At 43.1% G+C, this 24821-nt stretch overlaps 1 protein-coding gene across 1 annotated transcript in view; it reads left to right on the plus strand.

The window, feature by feature from the left end:
* Positions 1-24355, plus strand: part of LOC109905060 (peroxisome proliferator-activated receptor gamma coactivator 1-beta) — a 93773-nt gene extending 69418 nt beyond the window's left edge. Inside the window, exons 2-12 of the mRNA XM_020502208.2 lie at positions 2118-2303; positions 3556-3726; positions 8131-8262; positions 14458-15436; positions 15676-15721; positions 19408-19472; positions 20782-21376; positions 22410-22485; positions 22909-23027; positions 23170-23303; positions 23473-24355. Of these exons, the coding sequence (XP_020357797.1) occupies positions 2118-2303; positions 3556-3726; positions 8131-8262; positions 14458-15436; positions 15676-15721; positions 19408-19472; positions 20782-21376; positions 22410-22485; positions 22909-23027; positions 23170-23303; positions 23473-23564 (2595 nt within the window). The 3' untranslated portion in view covers positions 23565-24355. The remainder of the gene's footprint in view (positions 1-2117; positions 2304-3555; positions 3727-8130; positions 8263-14457; positions 15437-15675; positions 15722-19407; positions 19473-20781; positions 21377-22409; positions 22486-22908; positions 23028-23169; positions 23304-23472) is intronic.
* Positions 24356-24821: the final 466 nt, after the last annotated feature.

The following is a 24821-nucleotide window of genomic DNA, read 5'->3' on the forward strand; positions in this document are numbered from 1 at the left end:
CCAAATACATTTAAACTGAGTTTTTCACAATTCCTGACATTTAATCCTAGTAATAATTCCCTGTCTTAGGCCAGTTAGGATCACCACTTCATTTTAAGAATGTGAAATGTCAGAATAATAGTAGAAAGAATGACTTATTTCATCTTTTATTTATTTTCAGAAGTTTACATACACTCAATTAGTATTTGGTAGCATTGCTTTTAAATGGTTTAACTTGGGTAAATCATTTCAGGTAGCCTTCCACAAGCTTCCCACAATAAGTTGGGTGAATTTTGTCCCATTCCTCCTGACAGAGCTGGTGTAACTGAGTCAGGTTTGTAGGCCTACTTGCTCGCACACACTTTTTCAGTTCTGCCCACAAATGTTCTATACGTTTGAGGTCAGGGCTTTGTGATGGCCACTCCAATACCTTGACTATGTTGTCCTTAAGCCATTTTGCCTCAACTTTGGAAGTATGCTTGGGTGGTCTCATGGTGTTTATACTTGCGTACTATTGTTTGTACAGATGAACGTGGTACCTTCAGGCGTTTGGAAATTGCTCCCAAGGATGAACCAGACTTTTTTTTCTGAGGTCTTGGCTGATCTATTTTGAGTTTCCCATGATGTCAAGCAAAGAGGCACTGAGTTTGAAGGTAGGCCTTGGAATACATCCACAGGTACACCTCCAGTTGACTCAAATGATGTCAAGTAGCCTATCAGAAGCTTCTAAAGCCATGACATCATTTTCTGGAATTTTCCAAGCTGTTTAAAGGCACAGTCAACTTAGTGTATGTAAACTTCTGACCCACTGGAATTGTGATACAGTGAATTATAAGTTAAATAATCTGTCTGTAAACAATTGTTGGAAAAATTACTTGTGTCATGCGCATAGTAGATGTCCTAACGGACTTGCCAAAACTATGGTTTGTTAACAAGGCATTTGTGGAGTAGTTGAAAAACGAGTTTTAATGACTTCAACCTAAGTGTATGTAAACTTCCGACTTCAACTGTATATATATAAAAATATATATATATATATTTTAAAAAAATCTAAACTTCAACGGTACCAATTTTGTTTAAACATCACCCCAATCAGAAAAGTACACACACACACACACTCCTCTTCTCCTCCAAGTCCTCTCCAGCTCCATAGCCTATTTCCTGTTCTGTCCCTCTCTTCATGAAATGTGTTTTCCATCTCTCTTCCCAGGGGACTAGAGTCACATCCCTTCACTCTGGCTTATTCCCCAAACCACTACCAGAGGACTGCCAGCACTGCTGCTCTGTAGTAGAATATCCCAGTTTTACTACCAGAGGACTGCCAGCACTGCTGCTCTGTAGTAGAATATCCCAGTTTTACTACCAGAGGACTGCCAGCACTGCTGCTCTGTAGTAGAATATCCCAGTTTTACTACCAGAGGACTGCCAGCACTGCTGCTCTGTAGTAGAATATCCCAGGTTTTCTGGGGCTCATTATCAGATGGTCTCAGTCTCGTGACTCTGGTCTGTTGTGACTCTGGTGCATGTTTCATCACTCTTTCCATTAGTTGTAATGAGCGTGTGCTGAGGGAGACTGTTTCTTTCATAGGGCTCTGTGTCATTGACAACCATACTCTACTGTAGTAGTCTACCCACCTCCATTAATATGATCTTGCTGACAAGCATGGTTTAAGTAGAGGCTGCTGGCCCATTACCCTTCCATTAACCATTACAGCTATTTGATATCAATGGAATTGGTGTAATGTATATTTACATATATTCGATAAGATATCAATGATATCTTCAATGTACTGTATTTCTTAAAAAGGACTTTGATCAAACAAGAGTATAACCTGACCTTTCCTCCCTCTTCACCCTCCCTCCCTCCCTCCCTCGGGTCTCTCTCTCTCTCGCTCTCTTGCTCTCGCTCTCTTTTTCCCTCTCGCTCTCTCTCTCTCTTGCTCTCTCGCTCTCGCTCTCTTTTTCTCTCTCTCTCTCTCTCTCTCTCTCTCTCTCTCTCTCTCTCTCTCTCTCTCTCTCTCTCTCTCTCTCTCTCTCTCTCTCTCTCTCTCTCTCTCTCTCTCTCTCTCTCTCTCTCTCTCTCTCTCTCTCTCTCTCTCTCTCTCTCTCTCTCTCTCTCTCTCTCTCTCTCTCTACAGTATGGGGAGGAGGAGGTCTGCTCGGACCGCTTGGACGCTGACTTCCCTGACATTGACCTCTCTCAGCTGGACGCCAGCGACTTTGACTCAGTCAACTGCCTCAGCGAGCTTCACTGGTGCAACGACAATGCCGACATCTCCCCTGCCTCCATCCAGTACAGCACAGGAGACCCCGAGCTCTTTGAGGTGAGACGCTCGGCCTGCGTGCTCAGGATTCCACTAACCTGGGCCCGAATCAATCAGGTTTTTTTTCCGAGTAGGCGTGCTGATCTCAGATCAGTTTTGCCTTTCAGATCATAATGAATAAGATTAGATGGACAGATCCTAGATCATCACTCCTACTCTGAGATGCATTGTAGATACGGGCCCATATCTGTTTGTTCTGTCTTGGAAACTGATCTGGGACCAGGATAGGATTCCACCAGGACCACCTACCCTATGTAATAGAACTACAACATAGGGACTAGAACTCTTAGAAAAAAGGTGCTATCTAGAACCTAAAATGGTTCTTCGGCTGTCCCCATATTAGAACCCTTTGAAGAACCCTTTTTGGTTGCAGATAGAACCCTTTTGGGTTCCACGTAGAAGAACCCTTTCACAGAGGATTCTATATGGAACACAAAAAAGGGTTCTACTTGGAACCAAAAAGGGTTCTCTTATGGGGACAGCCAAAGAATTTCTTTGGAACCCTTCTAAAATTGTAGGGTTGAAAAATGCCTGGGACTTTCAATAAATTCCCTGGTTTTCCAGAAATCCTATTTGGATGATTCTGGATTTCCCTCCTGACTCCAGGAATCCTCCAACCGGGATTTCGGGAAAACCGGGAATTTATTGAAAGTTCACAGAATTTTGCAACCCTACATTGGACTAGACTAGACAGATTATTGGTAAACTGAAGAGGCTCCAGTCTTAGTCTATGATAAGGTTGTAGACTCCCATTTTACAATTTTTATTGATCAGACTAATGCACAGATGTCATATAATATGTTCATAAACATCACCAACCATGGTAGTGATTGAGTGAGCTGGGCCCCACCACCCAACGCTGTTGTCTAATTTACCATCCACTTGATAATAATCCCTATTTCAGATTGATTTTAGCGGGATAGAGTAGCGATTGGATTGGGATGCCTCCGGGCCTTGTTTTGGATGCCAGTGTGGAAGCCATTGATCTCCCAGCTTAGTTCATTTAACCTTCAGATGGGGGGGCGGGGGGGGGACGAAACCTTGTTTACTTCCCATAGGCTGTCTCCGCTCTGTTATCATCCCACCACCAGACTCTATGCTCTTAGTAACATGGCAGCTGCTAAAACGAACAACACTGTGTATGGATGGATTTCAGAATTCAAATGCAGAGTGCTCTGTGTTGTAACTGACTGTGTTGCAAGTGGGTAGTAGTGTGTTCACTGATGCCCTCTCTCTCTCCTGCCCCCTCCAGATAGAAGATGAGAATGCGGCGCTGCTGGCTGCTCTCACAGACAGCCTGGACGGCATGGTGGAGGACGAGGAGGGGGGGCTGTCTGTGTTTCCCTCGCTGAGGGAGGGGTCCGAGGAGGACCTCCCCTTCCCTTCAGGCTCCCTGAGCCCAGAGACAGAAGATCCGTCTCTAGTAAGAACCCTTCCTCACTGTTTAAGATGGATTTGGATGGGCCTCTGCTCTGACTACCCCACAGCATGGGTATGATAGTCAACAAAGGTCTGAATTTTTCTCATTTTGGGCTTTTCCATTCTTTTTAGCAACCACTACTTCTAATGAGAATGCTTTTTACTGGCAGGCACAGGCAGGCAACCTGGACCACAAACATGTTCTCTTAAAGAAACTGTGGCTCTCACCTCTTTTTGACCCCCCCCCCCCCTCCCCCCATGCAGTGCATTCAGAAACTATTCAGACCCCTGGACTTTTTCCACATTTTATTATGTTACAGCTTTATTCTAAAATGGATTAAATCATTTTCCCCCCTGATCAATCTACACACGAAAAAAAGGAAAAATAACATTTACATAAGTATTCAGACCCTTAGTCAGTACTTTGTCTTATTGGGTATTGTATGTACCCCATAATGACACATTTCATTTAATCAATTTTCAAATAATAAGGCTGTAACGTAACAAAATGTTGAAAATGTACTTTCCGGATGCACCGTACCTCCCCTAACTCTCATTCAATCTTCCTTTTTTCCCTTTCCCCCATTGTTCTATTTCTCTCTCAGTCCTTTGCCATCTTAAAGGGGTGATATACTACTGTCATACCCATGTCTGACTCCTAGGACCCAGCCCAGCATCCTATAGCGCCAGCAGTTACACTGTGACCCCCTCTCCTCTTTTCACACTGTCCTTTGGGATGCCTCTACCCTCTCTCCCCTGCACCCCTCTCAGGAAAAACATGTTTTTATTTTCAACTGTTGTCCCTATCTACTCATGCTTCCTTCCTCCTGTAATATGTCCTTATTCCTCTTGTCCACAATGAAGCCAAAATACTTCCTTCATTTTCCTTAAGTTTGGAAACTTTGGAGCGGGTTTATAGAGACAGAAATCCCAAATGATCAAGGCAAGGGTTACAAAGGTCCGTGTGGATTGCAACAGAAAACTGGTATATTTTACAGAGAATACATGAATAGGATTTCATTACATTGGGAAACATTTGGCCAGTTGATATTCTGTGTGCTCGGATGAGCATGTAGGTAGCTCTGGTACAACAGTGAACTGGGAAGTCTGGTGTAATATACGCCCTCTTATTCCTCCTGTGATATGTCCTTATCACTCCTGTAATATGTCCTTAACCCTCCTGTAATATGTCCTTATTCCTCCTGTAATATGTCCTTATTCCTACTGTAATATGTCCTTATTCCTACTGTAATATGTCCTTATTCCTACTGTAATATGTCCTTATTCCTCCTGTAATATGTCCTTAACCCTCCTGTAATATGTACTTATTCCTCCTGTAATATGTACTTATTCCTCCTGTAATATGTCCTTATTCCTCCTGTAATATGTCCTTATTCCTCCTGTAATATGTCCTTATTCCTCTTGTCCACAATGAAGCCAAAATACTTCCTTCATTTTCCTTAAGTTTGGAAACTTTGGAGCGGGTTTATAGAGACAGAAATCCCAAATGATCAAGGCAAGGGTTACAAAGGTCCTATTGGGTTACAGCGCTGAGGGAAATGAGTTATCTACATACCTACATGGTCTCTACCTCAAGTCACTCTGCCTCTCAGAGATAATTACAATTACAGGAGAACATTCAGACTCTATATATACCCACTGATGGGACATTTTTAACAAATTGATGAAAATTACCCTCATGATGTCCTTAGATAGCTTAAGAATCTTAATGGGAGTTGGTATCAGTTGGTAGTGATAGCAGCAATACAACAAAATGAGTCAAAACTGGTATTCTGTTTATGTTGTTATGCATGCTAGTCAATCAGAGGTAAACGCTGTTGTGCATGCTAGTCATTCAGAGGTAAACGCTGTTGCGCATGCTAGTCATTCAGAGGTAAACGTTGTTGTGCATGCTAGTCAATCAGAGGTAAACGTTGTTGTGCATGCTAGTCAATCAGAGGTAAACGCTGTTGTGCATGCTAGTCAATCAGAGGTAAACGTTGTTGTGGATGCTAGTCATTCAGAGGTAAACGTTGTTGCGCATGCTAGTCATTCAAAGGTAAACGTTGTTGCGCATGCTAGTCATTCAGAGGTAAACGTTGTTGTGGATGCTAGTCAATCAGAGGTAAACGTTGTTTTGCATGCTAGTCAATCAGAGGTAAACGCTGTTGTGCATGCTAGTCAATCAGAGGTAAACGTTGTTGTGGATGCTAGTCATTCAGAGGTAAACGTTGTTGTGGATGCTAGTCATTCAGAGGTAAACGTTGTTGCGCATGCTAGTCATTCAGAGGTAAACGTTGTTGTGGATGCTAGTCATTCAGAGGTAAACGTTGTTGTGCATGCTAGTCATTCAGAGGTAAACGTTGTTGTGGATGCTAGTCATTCAGAGGTAAACGTTGTTGCGCATGCTAGTCATTCAGAGGTAAACGTTGTTGCGCATGCTAGTCATTCAGAGGTTAACGTTGTTGTGGATGCTAGTCATTCAGAGATAAACATTTTGTTGTTGTGCATGCTAGTCATTCAGAGGTAAACATCTGTTGTGCATGCTAGTCATTCAGAGTTAAACATTTGTGGTGTTTTTACTGCTATTATACAGACCCATAGATAATTTGGCTAGAGTAGTGGATTGATGACCAATAAGATGTCATTATATTCTATTATATTATTATATTCATCTGTTTTTAGGCAAAAAAGGCCCATTTATATTTTGAAATGTGACACATAACAGTCCACCTCCCTCCCTTCCTGCCTGTCAGTCAGTCCCTCTCCATCCCAGTGACAGACCAGAGGATTTATTGTTGTGACCCTGGGGGTAACCTCGTCGCACAGCGCAAATAAGCCTGATATATCAACCACTCAAAATTGGCCTTAGTGAGAGTGACCATAGGATTCTATGGGAGTGACCTTACTGAGTAAAGTATTTGTCATCATTTAATATTAGCGAATCACATAACTGTGAGGTGTGGCTCTGTGCTTGTGGTGTGAGAATGTGTTGTGGGAGATGATTTGTTGGTTGAGTTTCTCCCAGCTCTCTGCATTGGCTAACAAATGCCAAGTGTGACGTGTTGGTCCGCTAGACTCATTTGGGCGGAAGTGTCTGGGAACGAGATTACCCTGGGGTGTCATGACTGGTTAGTGAGTGGAGGAGCAGGCCTCCCTCTACTGGCAAGATCTGTAACTGCACCTGACCTCAGTGTGTGTGTGTGTGCGTGTGTGTGTGTGTGCGTGCGTGCGAGCGAGCGAGAGGTTGTGAGCAGCAGAGAACAAGGGCTACATTGAGCCAGGCAGTGCAGGAATTGGTCCAGAGTAGAGTAGTCTGTCATGACATGTGTGGGCCTGGCGCACCAACAGCGTTGTACATAGAGATGGAAACCTTCAGCCCCCCTTCACTTTCCTCAATGAAACACTGAGAGGCACCATTGAAGCCCCTGCCGGGTTGGCACATGCTGACAGGGATGGGCAACTCAATTAGCACTGCTCTTCTCATCTATTTCATCATCTGTTTCAACATGACATATAAGACCAGTCAGTATTAACTAGCAGCCATACATCCTGGAAGCAGGCACATCATTCCCTCACATCTACAGTCAGTATTAACTAGCAGCCATACATCCTGGAAGCAGGCACATCATTCCCTCACATCTACAGTCAGTATTAACTAGCAGCCATACATCCTGGAAGCAGGCACATCATTCCCTCACATCTACAGTCAGTATTAACTAGCAGCCATACATCCTGGAAGCAGGCACATCATTCCCTCACATCTACAGTCAGTATTAACTAGCAGCCATACATCCTGGAAGCAGGCACATCATTCCCTCACATCTACAGTCAGTATTAACTAGCAGCCATACATCCTGGAAGCAGGCACATCATTCCCTCACATCTACAGTCAGTATTAACTAGCAGCCATACATCCTGGAAGCAGGCACATCTACAGTCAGTATTAACTAGCAGCCATACATCTTGGAACCAGGCACATCTACAGTCAGCACTCCCGTGCCATCCTCAGTGTGTTCCAAAACCAGCGCAGCTTAGGGGATTGTTGTTGTAAGCAGATTTATATCATCTGATGATTTCACATGCGATGCCGCTGCCTCAATGTGTAATGAATGAAATGCGAGGGAATAAAATGTCCTTCTGAACTGCAATGCAGCAGCATTACCTCCTGGTTGAAAAGTGACTAGGAGAGCTATAGAATCACATTTCCGTTTGGTCTTATATTCACACAGCTTCCTCCTGTCAGCTTCAGTTTGAACGCTGGTCGGAGGAGCAGAAAGGGGAGGAGGGGTTTTGCGGTGGAATGGACCCTGTCAGGAGTGATGATACTGTATGTTCTGCTGATGGATGGATTGATTGGCAGACGTGTAAATGACAGTTGTCCCAACCTATGTCCCCCTCACTACAGCTGAAAAGGCTCCTGCTGTCCCCCCCTAACGTACCCACGGGCCTGGAGTCACACAAAGAGGGCAGCAGTAGCAGTGTGCATCGCCATAGCAGCCGGAGCCTGCATATGAAACCTGTCAGGCCTTTGGTTAAGGTGAGTGAGTTGGAGGTCTGTGTTCTAGAATAGAGCTTTAGCAGCTCAGAATGGGTACATGAGACACTTCAAGGAAAAATCCACCCAGAACCACTCATTCCTATAAATGTTATATAGCACTAATATGTGAGAACAATATTTTTTTGTGAACAAATGCTTCATTTTGTCGTTGTAATAAGGTTGGTAGCAACATGTGAAAATTGTTGTGGAAATCTATTGTAGCTCAAGTCGACTACAAAATCCACATTGCAATGCTCTCTCTGTGAGCTGGCTAGCTAGTTAGGTAGCAAACGTAGCTACACACAATAATACCAAAGTCAATATCTGCATGTGAAGCAGCTAGTTAGCTATAAAATCACCTAAACAAACTGCTCTACAATCTCACCATGTTCAACCTTCAGATCGATGTGCCTCACAGAGTGGAGTCTGACATTCGCAACGACACCATGCAATGCACCCTGGACTGAAGAGGCAGACAAATAGGAGAAATGTGTTAGATCCTCTGTTAAATTACACATTTCTCCAGGTAGGAATAAAAAATATGATCAATGGCTCATTCGAGAGAAGACAACCTCTCGCGTTATGACATCGGCATATGTATTGAAATCTGACGTGTATGGTAAATGTTTTCACAATATAGTGTAGTGAGAGTTTACTACCTCATCGCAATGCTGCGTCATACCTGCTGAATTTCTGCCTGCTTGAACGGCAATTGCTCAGATACACATGAAATGACCCCAGATATCGAACGTCGCTTGGAGATGCACAAAAACAATACAACATTCAAAATGGGTGAATCTTTACTTTAATGAGTGAGAGAGCGGATGCATAGGCCACACGACAGGAAAGGCTTTCTATATTATGATCCTTAGTTCTATACTATGACCTTTATTTCTATATTAATATCCTTAGTTCTATACTATGACCTTTATTTCTATATTAATATCCTTAGTTCTATATTAATATCCTTAGTTCTATATTAATATCCTTAGTTCTATATTAATATCCTTAGTTCTATATTAATATCCTTAGTTCATATTAATATCCTTAGTTCTATACTATGACCCTTAGTTCAATATTAATATCCTTAGTTCTATACTATGACCTTGATTTCTATATTCTGGTTTGCCGGGGCCGAGGCATGTGACATCTTTGGAGTGACAGATGGCTGTAGTCTTGATCAGGGGAAGGGCACCTCTTTCTCTCTCTCTCTCTCTCTCTCTCTCTCTCTCGCTCTCGCTCTTGCTCTCTCTCTCTCTCTGTCTCTCTCTCTCTCTCTCTCTCTCTCTGTCTCTCTCTGTCTCTCTCTCTCTCTCTCTCTGTCTCTCTCTCTCTCTCTCTCTCTGTCTCTCTCTCTCTCTCTCGTGATACTTGGAACTTTCGTATGCGGAAGGTAGCGTAGTGATTAGGGAGGGGAGCCAGGAACCGGAGGGTTTGCCATTTCGAATCTCAGGTCTGGTGGGAAAAAAAATCTGTCATGAAGTGAGCTGGTAACCAGCGTGCTGTTGGTATCAAATCCTAGATGAGCTGCTCCAACAGCTGCTCCACGGGCGCCCAGTGTGGCAGCCCCCTGCTCCAACCTGTATGTGTGTCTTTTGGAGGCTGGGATAAAGAAGTCAAATTTCAGATGGACCTTTTGTACATTTAATATGCATAAAGTGATTATAATCTTAATTCATATGGGGGGGGGGGGGGCTTGTATAACTTTTGCAAATTGTCACAATCACAAAGAAGGGTCTCTGTTGGTTTTGGTTGCTCATGAGTTGTTCACTCTGTACGGTATGTAGTCATGAGTTGTTCACTCTGTACGGTATGTAGTCATGAGTTGTTCACTCTGTATGGTATGAAGTCATGTGTTGTTCACTCTGTATGGTATGTAGTCATGAGTTGTTCACTCTGTATGGTATGTAGTCATGAATTGTTCACTCTGTACGGTATGTAGTCATGAGTTGTTCACTCTGTACGGTATGTAGTCATGAGTTGTTCACTCTGTACGGTATGTAGTCATGAGTTGTTCACTCTGTACGGTATGTAGTCATGAGTTGTTCACTCTGTAAGGTAAGAAGTCATGAGTTGTTCACTCTGTATGGTATGTAGTCATGTGTTGTTCACTCTGTATGGTATGTAGTCATGAGTTGTTCACTCTGTACGGTATGTAGTCATGTGTTGTTCACTCTGTACGGTATGTAGTCATGAGTTGTTCACTCTGTAAGGTATGTAGACATGAGTTGTTTACTCTGTACGGTATGTAGTCATGAGTTGTTCACTCTGTAAGGTATGTAGTCATGAGTTGTTCACTCTGTATGGTATGTAGTCATGAGTTGTTCACTCTGTACGGTATGTAGTCATGTGTTGTTCACTCTGTAAGGTATGTAGTCATGAGTTGTTCACTCTGTATGGTATGAAGTCATGAGTTGTTCACTCTGTACGATGATAGGTAGTCATGAGTTGTTCACTCTGTATGGTATGTAGTCATGTGTTGTTCACTCTGTATCAAATCAAATCAAATCAAATGTATTTATATAGCCCTTCGTACATCAGCTGATATCTCAAAGTGCTGTACAGAAACCCAGCCTAAAACCCCAAACAGCAAGCAATGCAGGTGTAGAAGCACGGTATGTATGGTATGTAGTCATGAGTTGTTCACTCTGTATGGTATGAAGTCATGAGTTGTTCACTCTGTAAGGTATGTAGTCATGTGTTGTTCACTCTGTATGGTATGTAGTCATGTGTTGTTCACTCTGTATGGTATGAAGTCATGAGTTGTTCACTCTGTATGGTATGAAGTCATGAGTTGTTCACTCTGTACGGTATGAAGTCATGTGTTGTTCACTCTGTAAGGTATGTAGTCATGTGTTGTTCACTCTGTACGGTATGTAATCATGAGTTGTTCACTCTGTACGGTATGTAGTCATGTGTTGTTCACTCTGTACGGTATGTAGACATGAGTTGTTCACTCTGTATGGTATGTAGTCATGAGTTGTTCACTCTGTACGATGATATGTAGTCATGAGTTGTTCACTCTGTAAGGTATGTAGTCATGAGTTGTTCACTCTGTACGATGATATGTAGTCATGAGTTGTTCACTCTGTACGGTATGTAGTCATGTGTTGTTCACTCTGTACGGTATGTAGTCATGAGTTGTTCACTCTGTAAGGTATGTAGACATGAGTTGTTTACTCTGTACGGTATGTAGTCATGAGTTGTTCACTCTGTAAGGTATGTAGACATGAGTTGTTTACTCTGTACGGTATGTAGTCATGAGTTGTTCACTCTAAGGTATGTAGTCATGAGTTGTTCACTCTGTATGGTATGTAGTCATGTGTTGTTCACTCTGTATGGTATGTAGTCATGTGTTGTTCACTCTATGGTATGTAGTCATGAGTTGTTCACTCTGTATGGTATGTAGTCATGAGTTGTTCACTCTGTACGATGATATGTAGTCATGAGTTGTTCACTCTAAGGTATGTAGTCATGAGTTGTTCACTCTGTACGATGATATGTAGTCATGAGTTGTTCACTCTGTACGGTATGTAGTCATGAGTTGTTCACTCTGTAAGGTATGTAGACATGAGTTGTTTACTCTGTACGGTATGTAGTCATGAGTTGTTCACTCTGTAAGGTATGTAGTCATGAGTTGTTCACTCTGTATGGTATGTAGTCATGAATTGTTCACTCTGTACGGTATGTAGTCATGAGTTGTTCACTCTGTACGGTATGTAGTCATGAGTTGTTCACTCTGTACGGTATGTAGTCATGAGTTGTTCACTCTGTACGGTATGTAGTCATGAGTTGTTCACTCTGTAAGGTAAGAAGTCATGAGTTGTTCACTCTGTATGGTATGTAGTCATGTGTTGTTCACTCTGTACGGTATGTAGTCATGAGTTGTTCACTCTGTACGGTATGTAGTCATGAGTTGTTCACTCTGTATGGTATGTAGTCATGTGTTGTTCACTCTGTACGGTATGTAGTCATGAGTTGTTCACTCTGTAAGGTATGTAGACATGAGTTGTTCACTCTGTACGGTATGTAGTCATGTGTTGTTCACTCTGTACGGTATGTAGTCATGAGTTGTTCACTCTGTACGGTATGTAGTCATGAGTTGTTCACTCTGTACGGTATGTAGTCATGTGTTGTTCACTCTGTACGGTATGTAGTCATGAGTTGTTTATTCTGTAAGGTATGTTGTCATGTGTTGTTCACTCTGTACGGTATGTAGACATGAGTTGTTCACTCTGTATGGTATGTAGTCATGAGTTGTTCACTCTGTACGATGATATGTAGTCATGAGTTGTTCACTCTGTAAGGTATGTAGTCATGAGTTGTTCACTCTGTACGATGATATGTAGTCATGAGTTGTTCACTCTGTACGGTATGTAGTCATGAGTTGTTCACTCTGTAAGGTATGTAGACATGAGTTGTTTACTCTGTACGGTATGTAGTCATGAGTTGTTCACTCTGTAAGGTATGTAGTCATGAGTTGTTCACTCTGTATGGTATGTAGTCATGAATTGTTCACTCTGTACGGTATGTAGTCATGTGTTGTTCACTCTGTACGGTATGTAGTCATGTGTTGTTCACTCTGTACGGTATGTAGACATGAGTTGTTCACTCTGTATGGTATGTAGTCATGAGTTGTTCACTCTGTACGATGATATGTAGTCATGAGTTGTTCACTCTGTACGGTATGTAGTCATGTGTTGTTCACTCTGTACGGTATGTAGTCATGAGTTGTTCACTCTGTAAGGTATGTAGACATGAGTTGTTTACTCTGTACGGTATGTAGTCATGAGTTGTTCACTCTGTAAGGTATGTAGACATGAGTTGTTTACTCTGTACGGTATGTAGTCATGAGTTGTTCACTCTAAGGTATGTAGTCATGAGTTGTTCACTCTGTATGGTATGTAGTCATGTGTTGTTCACTCTGTATGGTATGTAGTCATGTGTTGTTCACTCTGTATGGTATGTAGTCATGAGTTGTTCACTCTGTATGGTATGTAGTCATGAGTTGTTCACTCTGTACGATGATATGTAGTCATGAGTTGTTCACTCTGTAAGGTATGTAGTCATGAGTTGTTCACTCTGTACGATGATATGTAGTCATGAGTTGTTCACTCTGTACGGTATGTAGTCATGAGTTGTTCACTCTGTAAGGTATGTAGACATGAGTTGTTTACTCTGTACGGTATGTAGTCATGAGTTGTTCACTCTGTAAGGTATGTAGTCATGAGTTGTTCACTCTGTATGGTATGTAGTCATGAATTGTTCACTCTGTACGGTATGTAGTCATGAGTTGTTCACTCTGTACGGTATGTAGTCATGAGTTGTTCACTCTGTACGGTATGTAGTCATGAGTTGTTCACTCTGTAAGGTAAGAAGTCATGAGTTGTTCACTCTGTATGGTATGTAGTCATGTGTTGTTCACTCTGTACGGTATGTAGTCATGAGTTGTTCACTCTGTACGGTATGTAGTCATGAGTTGTTCACTCTGTATGGTATGTAGTCATGTGTTGTTCACTCTGTACGGTATGTAGTTATGAGTTCTTCTTTCTATGTTGCAACTTGCTCAGAAAAGACAAACTAGCTGTTTGCTGATGTAAGAAACACAAACTAATAGTGTCCTTATAGAACGCTAGTGGATTTATATTCAGAAGCAAAGTGAAAACAGCATTGTTGTCATCAACATTGTTGCATGTGCTGCATTGACCATGCAGACTGAATGCAAGTGTCTGGTGGTTGAGGAACATCAAATGTGCTCTGAGTGACAGGGGGCGTGGCTAAGTCTGTGTGGAAAGTGGCATGGAGAGAAAGAGCAGAGAGAGATGACTCAAATAGCGAAGTAAACTATAAAAATTGACATTACACATGGCGTATCACATTTAGCAAACTAAATATTCAAATACCGGTATAGAAGGTGAAGTAAAAACCCTAACCGGTCCCGGTATATTGTAAAATATGGTATATCGCCCAGCCCTAGTATGTAGTCATGACTTGTTCACGCTGTACGGTATGTAGTCATGAGTTGTTCACGCTGTACGGTATGTAGTCATGAGTTGTTCACTCTGTACGGTATGTAGTCAAAGACTAGACGTAGAAGTTATTCCTTAATCTCTTGGATCATGCGGTGCACAGAGACTCACCAAGGTCATGTTGGCAGGTAGTAACCCATCTCTTTCTCTCTGTTTCTATCTGCAGCGTGAAAGCACACATCATGAGCGTAAACCCCGAGCGGTGCGACCAGCTGGACGTCTGTGCACAGAGCTCCACCGGCACCTGACCACCACACAGGAGGCCGAGGATACTCCTTCAGCTGACACAGAGGAGGATGGGGAGGAGGAGGAAGATGATGATGAGGAGGACAGTGAGTCCGAGCAGGAAGAAGAAGAGGAGGAGACCTCGAGCAGTGAGGGTGAAAGCTCCACCCCGCCTGAGCCCTCCAAGCCCCAGTTCTCCTCGGAGAAAGAACTGCACTCTGTGGTGGAGCTCATCAAGTACATGCACACATACTGCCTCCCCATGCGCAAGCAGGCCATCTGGGAGCGCAAGGAGCGCGAGTGCCCAGGCCAGGTACGCAGGGCCAGGCCTGAGTACCCTCCTGCTCGTATCTCCCCAAACTGTCACAAGGCTGCAACCCAGGCCCAGATCTGCGCCCCTCGGCCGCGCCACGCCTTCACCCGCAGACGGGAGTTCAAAGCCAACTCTCTTCTGCGCGAACTGCTCGAAACGGTCAAATCCTTTAATGTGAGCAAGCCTTACAGACTCCACAGCCCCCCCTACACCCATAACAGAGGAGCTATCCCCAAAGCAGCGCAGGACAGAAAGACTGAGACCCCCAGTCCGGCTGCCCGTTCGACCAAACCAGAGCTTAGAAAAGACTCAGAGAGCGACAGGTCCCTAGAGGCCCCTAAGAGCCCCGATCTGGAGGACGCGTCTTTCTCTGTCCGCCGCTCCCGCAGGCTCGCCTCTTTCCCCAGCCGCTTCGCCAAGAAGGTGCGTGCGGGCCGGATGAGGGTGGAGCCTGTGTCGGGAGCCGGGCACCTTGGCGAGGAGGACATGGCGGTCAAACACCCCATGGGACACGACCTAGAGAAAGACACCACCACCCCTAACAACAGTACTTCTTCCCAAACCACGGCAGACACAGCTGAGTCCGATAACATCTGCTGTCAAAACGGTAAGTAAGATGAGGTCCTAAGCCCTCTACAACAATCCTGTTGTGTTAGTCCACATGACTCCATCATGCAGCATCTTTGTTCAATTTGACGTGAATGAAAAATGGAGAGCCCCAGCATTGTTACACAGCGTGCTAAGCAAAAGGCTGTTTCTACACCTGCTAGATCTGCTGTGGTGTTCTCTGACCATGCATGTAATCACTGGTACCATTGACTCTTTCTGTTGTTTTCCTTATTGCAGTGAAACGCAGCTGCCTCTGTCTGCCGCTGACTCCCATATCTACAGGGTTTGTTTTCGATACTATATTCCTAAACACTACAACACATACAGTTGAAGTCGGAAGATTACATACACCTTAGCCAAATACGTTGAAACTCAGTTTTTCACAATTCCTGTCAATTAATCCTAGTTAATATTCCCTGTTTTAGGTCAGTTAGGATCGGCAATTTATTTTAAGGATGTGAAATGTCAGAATAATATTAGAGATAATGATTTATTTCAGCTTTTAATTCTTTCATCACATTCCCAGTGGTTCAGAAGTTTACATGCACTCAATTAGTATTTGGTAGCATTGCCTTTAAATTGTTTAACTTGGGTCATACGTTTCAGGTAGCCTTCCACAAGCTTCCCACAATAGGTTGGGTGAATTTTGTCCCATTCCTCCTGACAATGCTAGTGTAACTGAGTCAGGTTTGTAGGCCTCCTTGCTCGCACACGCTTTTTCAGTTCTGCCCACTAATGTTCTATAGGATTGAGGTCACAATACCTTGACTTTGTTGTCCTTTGGAAGTATGCTTGGGGTCATTGTGCATTTGGAAGACCCATTTGCGACCAAGCTTTAAATTCTTGACTGATGTCTTGAGATGTTGCTTCAATATATCCACATAAATTTTCTTTCCTCATGATGCCATTTATTTTGTGAAGTGCACCAGTCCCTCCTGCAGCAAAGCACCCCCACAACATGACACTGCCACCCCCACAACGTGATGCTGCCACCCCCGTGCTTCACGGTTGGGATGGTGTTCTTTGCTTGCAAGCCTCCCCCTTTTTCCTCCTAAACATAATGATGGTCATTATGGTCAAATAGTTCTATTTTTGTTTCATCAGACCAGAGGACATTTCTCCAAAAAGTACGATCTTTGTCCCCATGTGCAGTTGCAAACCGTAGTCTGGCTTTTTTATGGCGGTTTTGGAGCAGTGGCTTCTCCCTTGCTGAGCGGTCTTTCACGTTATGTCGATATAGGACTCGTTTTACTGTGGATATAGATACTTTTGTACCTGTTTCTTCCAGCATTTTCACAAGGTCCTTTGCTGTTCTGGGATTGATTTGCACTTTTCACACCAAAGTACGTTCATCTGCGTCTCCTTCCTGAGCAGTATGACGGCTGCTTGGTCCCATGGTGTTTATACTCGCGTACTATTGTTTGTACAGATGAACATGGTACCTTCAGGCATTTGGAAATTGCTCCCAAGGATGAACCAAACTTGTGGAGGTCCACAATTTTTTTTCTGCCATCTTGGCTGATTTCTTTAGATTTTCCCAAGGTAGGCCTCGAAATACATCCACAGGTACGCCTCCAATTGACTCATATGATGTCAATTAGCCTATCAGAAGCTTCTAAAGCCATGACATCATTTTTTTTTAAATTCCAAGCTGTTTAAAGGCACAGTCAACTTAGTGTATGTAAACTTCTGACCCACTGGAATTGTGACACAGGGAGTTATAAGTGAAATAATCTGTCTGTAAACAATTGTTGGAAAAATGATTTGTGTCATGCGCAAAGTTGATGTCCTAACCGACTTGCCAAAACTATAGTTAGTTAACAAGAAATTTGTGGAGTGGAGTGAAAACCTAGTTTTAATGACTCCAACCTAAGTGTATGTAAACTTCGGACTTCAACTGTATACTGCTAGCCCATCTCAGTCAAGCAATCACAAAGCTCTTTTTAATGTTCACTTCTGGAACTCTTCCATGTGTTGTTCTGTGGTTCTCAGAGTTTGTTGCTTCTTTGTAGACTCTGTAATATCTCCAAAGCACTCCACAGAAGCCTTTCATGGTAACACAGACCGCAGATAGCCCTCAATAGGAGACGTAGCTTGTACTGTATTACCAATCACAGACGGCTGTAAAGAAAAACGTGACAGGAAAAAGGGAATGCTCACATACGCAATGAAAATGTAATACAAACTTCAAACATGAACCTTCATAAACCCTACTAACCCCTCATAAACCCTACTAAACCCTCATAAACCCTACTAAACCCTCATAAACCCTACTAAACCCTCATAAACCCTACTAAACCCTCATAAACCCTACTAACCCCTCATAAACCCTACTAAACCCTCATAAACCCTACGAAACCCTCATAAACCCTACTAAACCCTCATAACCCCTACTAAACCCTACTAAACCCTCATAAACCCTACTAAACCCTCATAAACCATACTAAACCTACTAAACCCTCATAAACCATACTAAACACTCATAACCCCTACTAAAACCTCATAAACCATAGTAAACCCTCATAAACCCTACTAAACCCTCATAAAACCTACTAACCCCTCATAAACCCCACTAACCTCTCATAAACCCTACTAAACCCTCATAAACCCCACTAACCTCTCATAAACCCTCCTAAACCCTCTTAAAACCTACTAACCCCTCATAAACCCTCCTAAACCCCACTAAACTCTCATAAACCCTACTAAACCCTCATAAATCCCACTAACCTCTCATAAACCCTACTAAACCATACTAAACCCTCATAAACCCCACTAACCTCTCATACACCCCACTAACCTCTCATAAACCCTACTTAACCCTCATAAACAATACTAAACCCTCAAACTATACTAAACCCTCATAAACCCTACTAAACCCTCATACACCCTACTAAACCTCATAAACCCTACCAAACCATCATAAACCCTACTAAACCCTCATAAACCCTACTAACCCCTCATAAACCCTACTAACCCTACTAAACCATACTAAACCCTCATAAACCCTACTAAACCCTCATAAACCATACTAAACACTCATAAACCCTACTAAACCCTCATAAACCATACTAAACCCTACTAAACCCTCATAAACCCTACTAAACCCTCATAAAACCTACTAACCCCTCATAAACCCTCATAAACCCCACTAACCTTTCATAAACCCTACTAAACCCTCATAAACCCCACTAACCTCTCATAAACCCTACTAAACCCTCTTAAAACCTACTAACCCCTCATAAACCCTACTAAACCCTCATAAACCCTACTAAACCCTCTTAAACCCCACTAACCTCTCATACACCCCACTAACATCTCATAAACCCTACTTAACCCTCAAACTATACTAAACCCTCATAAACCCTACTAAACCCTCATAAACCCTACCAAACCATCATAAACCCTATAAAACCCTACTAAACCCTACCAAACCATCATAAATCCTACCAAACCCTCATAAACCCTACTAAACCCTCATGAAACCTATTAAATCCGCATAGCACCTTAAGAAATCCTAAAGAAACATCAATTCAGCACTCAGTGGTATGCTTTGTCCCCCCTCCAATCCCCTCTTCCCCAACTCCCACACCCCTTCCCCTGGCCTTGATGATGACTCTGTAATCTTTCTCTCTCTCTCTCTCTCTCTCTCTCTCTCTCTCTCTCTCTCTCTCTCTCTCTCTGTCTCTCTCTCTCTCTCTGTCTGTCTCTCTCTCTCTCTCTCTCTCTCTCTCTCTCTCTCTCTCTCTCTCTCTCTCTCTCTCTCTCTCTCTCTGTCTCTCTGTCTCTCTCTCTCTCTGTCTCTCTCTCTCTCTCTCTCTCTCTCTCTCTCTCTCTCTCTCTGTCTCTCTCTCTCTCTGTCTCTCTCTCTCTCTCTCTCTCTCTGTCTCTCTCTCTCTCTCTCTCTCTGTCTCTCTGTCTCCCTCTCTCAATTCAATGAAATTAAATCTATCTCTCTCAACCCATGATCAGAGAGACCCAGTATGCCAACAAGCCATTTGAGCAGACTCTCAGCGTGGACCTGTGTGGCACAGCAGGTAATGTTGGGGCTTTGAGTCAGTGTTGATCATTGTGACGTCTTTTATACCTTGACTTCACGAGACTGGATGGGGGCAGGAGTTTGGATGTATATCCTATTGTGTCTGTCAGAAGTAGCATGTAACATAATGCACTGTAGACCAGTGTATCTAGTGTAGATATAGTACTGTAACATAATGTACTGTAGACCAGTGTATCTAGTGTAGATATAGTACTGTAACATAATGTACTGTAGACCAGTGTATCTGGTGTAGATATAGTACTGTAACATAATGTACTGTAGACCAGTGTATCTGGTGTAGATATAGTACTGTAACATAATGTACCGGTGACCAGTGTATCTAGTGTAGATATAGTACTGTAACATAATGTACTGTAGACCAGTGTATCTGGTGTAGATATAGTACTGTAACATAATGTACTGTAGACCAGTGTATCTAGTGTAGATATAGTACTGTAACATAATGTACTGTAGACTGTAGATATAGTACTGTAACACAATGTACTGTAGATATAGTACTGTAACATGTGCTGTAGACTGTAGATATAGTACTGTAACACAATGTACTGTAGATATAGTACTGTAACACAATGTACTGTAGATATAGTACTGTAACAATGTACTGTAGATATAGTACTGTAACAATGTACTGTAGATATAGTGCTGTAACAATGTACTGTAGATATAGTACTGTAACATAATGTACTGTAGACTGTAGATATAGTACTGTAACATAATGTACTGTAAATATGTACTGTAACATAATGTACTATAGAGATAGTGTGGCTAACAGCTTAGTAGTAGAGTGGTAGAGGAGAGGGAAAATATATTTGTATTGTGTTGGAAAGAGCATGACTTCACTCTATTCCTGGGTAAATGTCATCTTGGGTAAATGTCATTTGCTTCCATAGCTACTTGGGTAGCAGAGAAAACAGATATTACAATGCAGTGACTGCCACTGATATCGTCCTCATAATCCATAACATTTAACAATTGAAATTCAAATATTGGGGTCAAAAGGAGATTGTGTGCCTGCCTTGTGCCATAACAAAGATGCTGTGTTACTGTAATGTTTACGATGTAACAGCATCAAAGCAATTTGTTCTATTAGGAAAGCCATTGAAAGACAGCTATTCTGCAATATCGCTGTCATAATCAGACAGTTACTCAGTTCAGTAACAGATAGTACAACCAGTAACAGTTGACCATTAACATTCACTGTCTGTGAATCGTTGATGTTTCTCTGATGTTAACCCATCAGAGCTGTTTGAAACCACATGACTTATGAGAGTGGCGTGTGTTTTCAGGCCTCACCCCTCCCACCACCCCCCCTCACAAGCCTGTGGAGGATGAGCTGTTCAAGCCTGAGGGGAAAGGAGAGTCCCCCCCGAAGGGTTCTTGGCTCTCCCGGGCCAACTCCCGCAAGTTCCCAGAGCAGACCGAACTCTACGCTCAGCTCCACAAGATGGGCCAGGCCAGCGATGCAGATCCCAAAGTCCACCAGACGTTCGGAGACCACGACTACTGCCTGCTGAGCCTGGGGGAGCGTCGGAAGAGAACCGCCGCCATGCTGTCCCACTCTCTGTTCGGACGCTCTTCATCTGAAGGGCCAGAGCCTAAGGGGGAAAAGGCGCTGGGGGGCGAGAGGCATGGACATCAGCGTGAAGACAAACTCTTCTCCAAGGTACCAGAGTACCTGAGTAACGGTACCAGGGCTGACAGCAAAGGGGACGGACGGAGGGCGACCGCGGCATCACCCCAATCAGGATCGCCCCTTGCTATATCACCCCACAAGTCAGATGAAGAGGGGGAGCGCTCCTCCCTCTGCTCCCGCTCTCCCTCCCCCATCCTCCACTCCAGCTTCTGCCTGCCCCACTCCCCTAGCAGTAAGCCTGACATCAGGTGAGAATATAAGCCAAAGATATAAGGATTTACATTAGTAAAATATGTCTAGTGAGATCTATCTCTCTTCAATATCAGATTTGCAACTTTTCTGTTTACACTAGTCTTGGATGTGGTGTGGCCCAAGCCACATTCCTGCCTCGTGTGTGTGTGTTGTGTGTGTGTATCTATTAGCATACCGTAAATAACGTAGTATATAGACAAACCAAATAGGAATAGCAATTCAAACTATACAGGAGCTTCTCATATCAACCATATTGCACGTAGTGTTGCACACTTGATTAATGCAGTGATTCACAAATGTGAGGATATTTTAAGCCTTTAATTTTCAATTTGGCTAACAGTAAAAATGCTGTCTACTGGTATTAAGGTTATTCCTGCAGGGACATGTGGGACATGCATCCGGTAGATGTCTACCTCTGGAGGTAGTGTGGGAGACATCTCTTGAACGTCCATTGCATCTGCTTTGCCTCAATATCAAATCATTTCTGGGTAACAATTAAGAGCCTTACTGTGATTATTTTCAATTAAAATTGTCAAAAATAAACGAAAATAGCTTCTTAGCAAAGAACAATTTCTCAAGCAATAATTACTAGTAGTGGGGAGGGGAAAACTGAAAGCGATCTGTTATTGGCAGATAGGTTTGGAACTCTGTTTCTTATTGGTCTATAAACTATTTTACCGCCTGGTGATGTCACCAGGCAGGCCAAAACTCCATCCCATCAAACAGCTCTTACTCTAAAAGGGCATTATCACCACTTTCACAGTATTATTCCAACCTCATAGTGTGGAAATATATATAAAACACAGGAAAATAAAGTGTTTGACTGCACTGGGCCTTTAAAGAGAGATTTGAATCTAGATCAGACTCTTTACCTAGTTTGAGTCATCAAAATAGTGTTGTGTAAAGAGTCCCTGATCATTCTGATTAGCAGTCAGCCAGGAGTCCTGTGGCTCTTCTCATTGTTATGTGACTCAGGTTCTTCCATTCGCTCCTGTCTAATATCTCTGCCTTGTGTCTCTCCCTCGTCAGCTGCGAGAACTCTGAGACGTGCCACGGAGACAAGCAGGGGAACAAAATCTCCAAGTCTGGGATTCAAATTGACGAGGTAACATCAGTTATTCCATTATGAGTTTTGACAAAGTCATACAACCCTGTTATGTACACTGAATTAACATGTAAATGCAACATGTAAAGTGTTGGTCCCATGTTTACATGAGCTGAAATAAAATATCTCAGAAATGTCCCATACACACAAAAAGCTTATTTCTCTAAAATGTTGTGCTCAAATGTGTTTACATCCCTGTTAGTGAGCATTTCTCCTTTTCCAAGATAATCTATATGTGGCATAGCAAGAAGCTGATTAAACAGCATGATCATTGCACAGGTCTACCTTATTTTGGGGACAATAAAATGGCACTCTAAAATGTGCACCCCAAGTTTTTGAACAGTAGTGTATGTGTGAAGTAGGCGTGCTTTGCCACTGCAGCAAGTGTCTTGTTCTGACGGTTACCATGGTGTCGTTGCCTAGGACAACTGCCAAGTGTTCTACATTCACAACCTGCCGAGCAGCGTCACACAAATTATGCTGCGCAAACGCTTCGAGGCCTTTGGCGACCCAGAGGACTGCAAAGTCATCACCAAAAACGAGTAGGTCCTTTTTATCTGCCTGTCTGCCTGGCCTGTCTGCCTATCTGCCTGCTTGGCCTGTCTGCCTGGCCTGTCTGCCTATCTGCCTGCCTGGCCTGTCTGCCTGAAACGCATCTTTCTGTCTTTGTGTGTGTGTCCATAGGGAGCGCTGTGGAGTCATCAAGTTTCGTCAAGCGCCCAGTGGCCAGCAGATCCAGAAGCACAGACGAGAGCCGCTCTTCCAGAACAGAGGGGGTGGCATGCACAGGCTCAGCAGGAAGAGATACATTGATCTGGGTATGCAGAGATACAGTCACAACATGAATGTAAAATGTTAAGGAGTGTGAACTGTTGGCAGTGCTAAGATACTTCATGTGTAGTATCTATTTCTCTCTCTCTGTAACATTGATGTAATGGAGTTGGATGTAGCCATGATGCCTGTTCTAACAGAGCTTTTTCTGTCCAGACGAAGCGGGACCAGGGCCCGTAAAGAGCAAGTATGACGCCCTGGACTTTGACACCCTGCTGAAGGAGGCCCAGAAGAGCCTGCATCGCTGACGGGGACTCGGCTGGCCTCGCCTTAGAACCCCCAGACTTGCCTCAGTACCTCAACCAAGGCACCTCGTCATGTTTACATTTTTAACATTGGAATAAGAAACGGACCTTGTCTCTTTTGACTGAGGATACTACCGAGGAAGCTAGCGGGGGTTGGAGGGATGGAGGGAAAAGCAACCAAACAACATAGAAACTCTCTGAACACAAAAGCTGCTTCCTGTCTGTGTTCATGACTTATTCGTGACTCGTTCTCGCACCATTGGGAGTGGGCGTGCAGGCGGGCGAGACCTTTGTAGCAAAAGTTTCTCCCTCCGTTGGTCATTGTGGTGTGTGTGTGTCTGCGTGTGTGTCGTTTTTTTGTACCCCCTTGGTCACTACTGGTGCAACTGCAAGCTCAGCTGTATTGGCCGTTACGTCGTACAGTATATAACGAGCCTGCTCTATATTAGCAAACTTGTGGATGTTAAAACTATGTGTGTTATGACATAAAATACAATAGCAGAAAAATAATTTTAATAACTTAAGAGTTTACAAATCGAAAATGAAAAGAAAAAAATCTTGTTTTATGTCATTTTAGTGCTTCCTTAATTTAATCTATGCACTCATAACGAGGTAATACTGTTTCTTCTCTCGACTTGTTCCCCCTACTCTGCCTGCTTTACTCTGAAGGTTCCCACTGCTGAAGAGATAGACAACCTGCTAACACAGCGTTTCCCAAACTCGGTCCTGGGCCCCCCCTGGGTACACATCTAGTTTTCTGCCCCTAGCACTACACAGCTGATTCAAATAACCAACTCATCCTCAAGCTTTGATTATTTGAATTATCTGTGTAGTGCTAGGGGCAAAAAACTAGATGTGTACCCAGGGGGGGCCCAGGACCGAGTTTGGGAAACGCTGTGCTAACGCTAATCTAGGATGGTAGTCACCTCCTATCCTGCCAACACATAAATGGGGTTATGACAACCAATGCTATTATGTCATAAAGTGAAGTTCAAGGCATATTTACCCTATGAAAACGCACTCACTCTCTGAAGAAAATCACAAAATCCATCTTTGTACTGTTGGAACATGTGACTCAGTCAGTAAGTCAACTTATTCAAGCACAGAGTAGAATCAGACATTTACTACAAGTTCCAGATATACCCTAAACTTTAGTAATGGAATGTACACCTGAATGATCTGAATGTAGAGCCCCTGCCTGAATCCAAATGATTATTATTAGGATTATTGTTATTATATGAATCCAAGCCTCTGTATTCT

The sequence above is a fragment of the Oncorhynchus kisutch genome, linkage group LG15 (assembly GCF_002021735.2).
Source record: "Oncorhynchus kisutch isolate 150728-3 linkage group LG15, Okis_V2, whole genome shotgun sequence".
Lineage (NCBI taxonomy): Eukaryota > Metazoa > Chordata > Actinopteri > Salmoniformes > Salmonidae > Oncorhynchus > Oncorhynchus kisutch.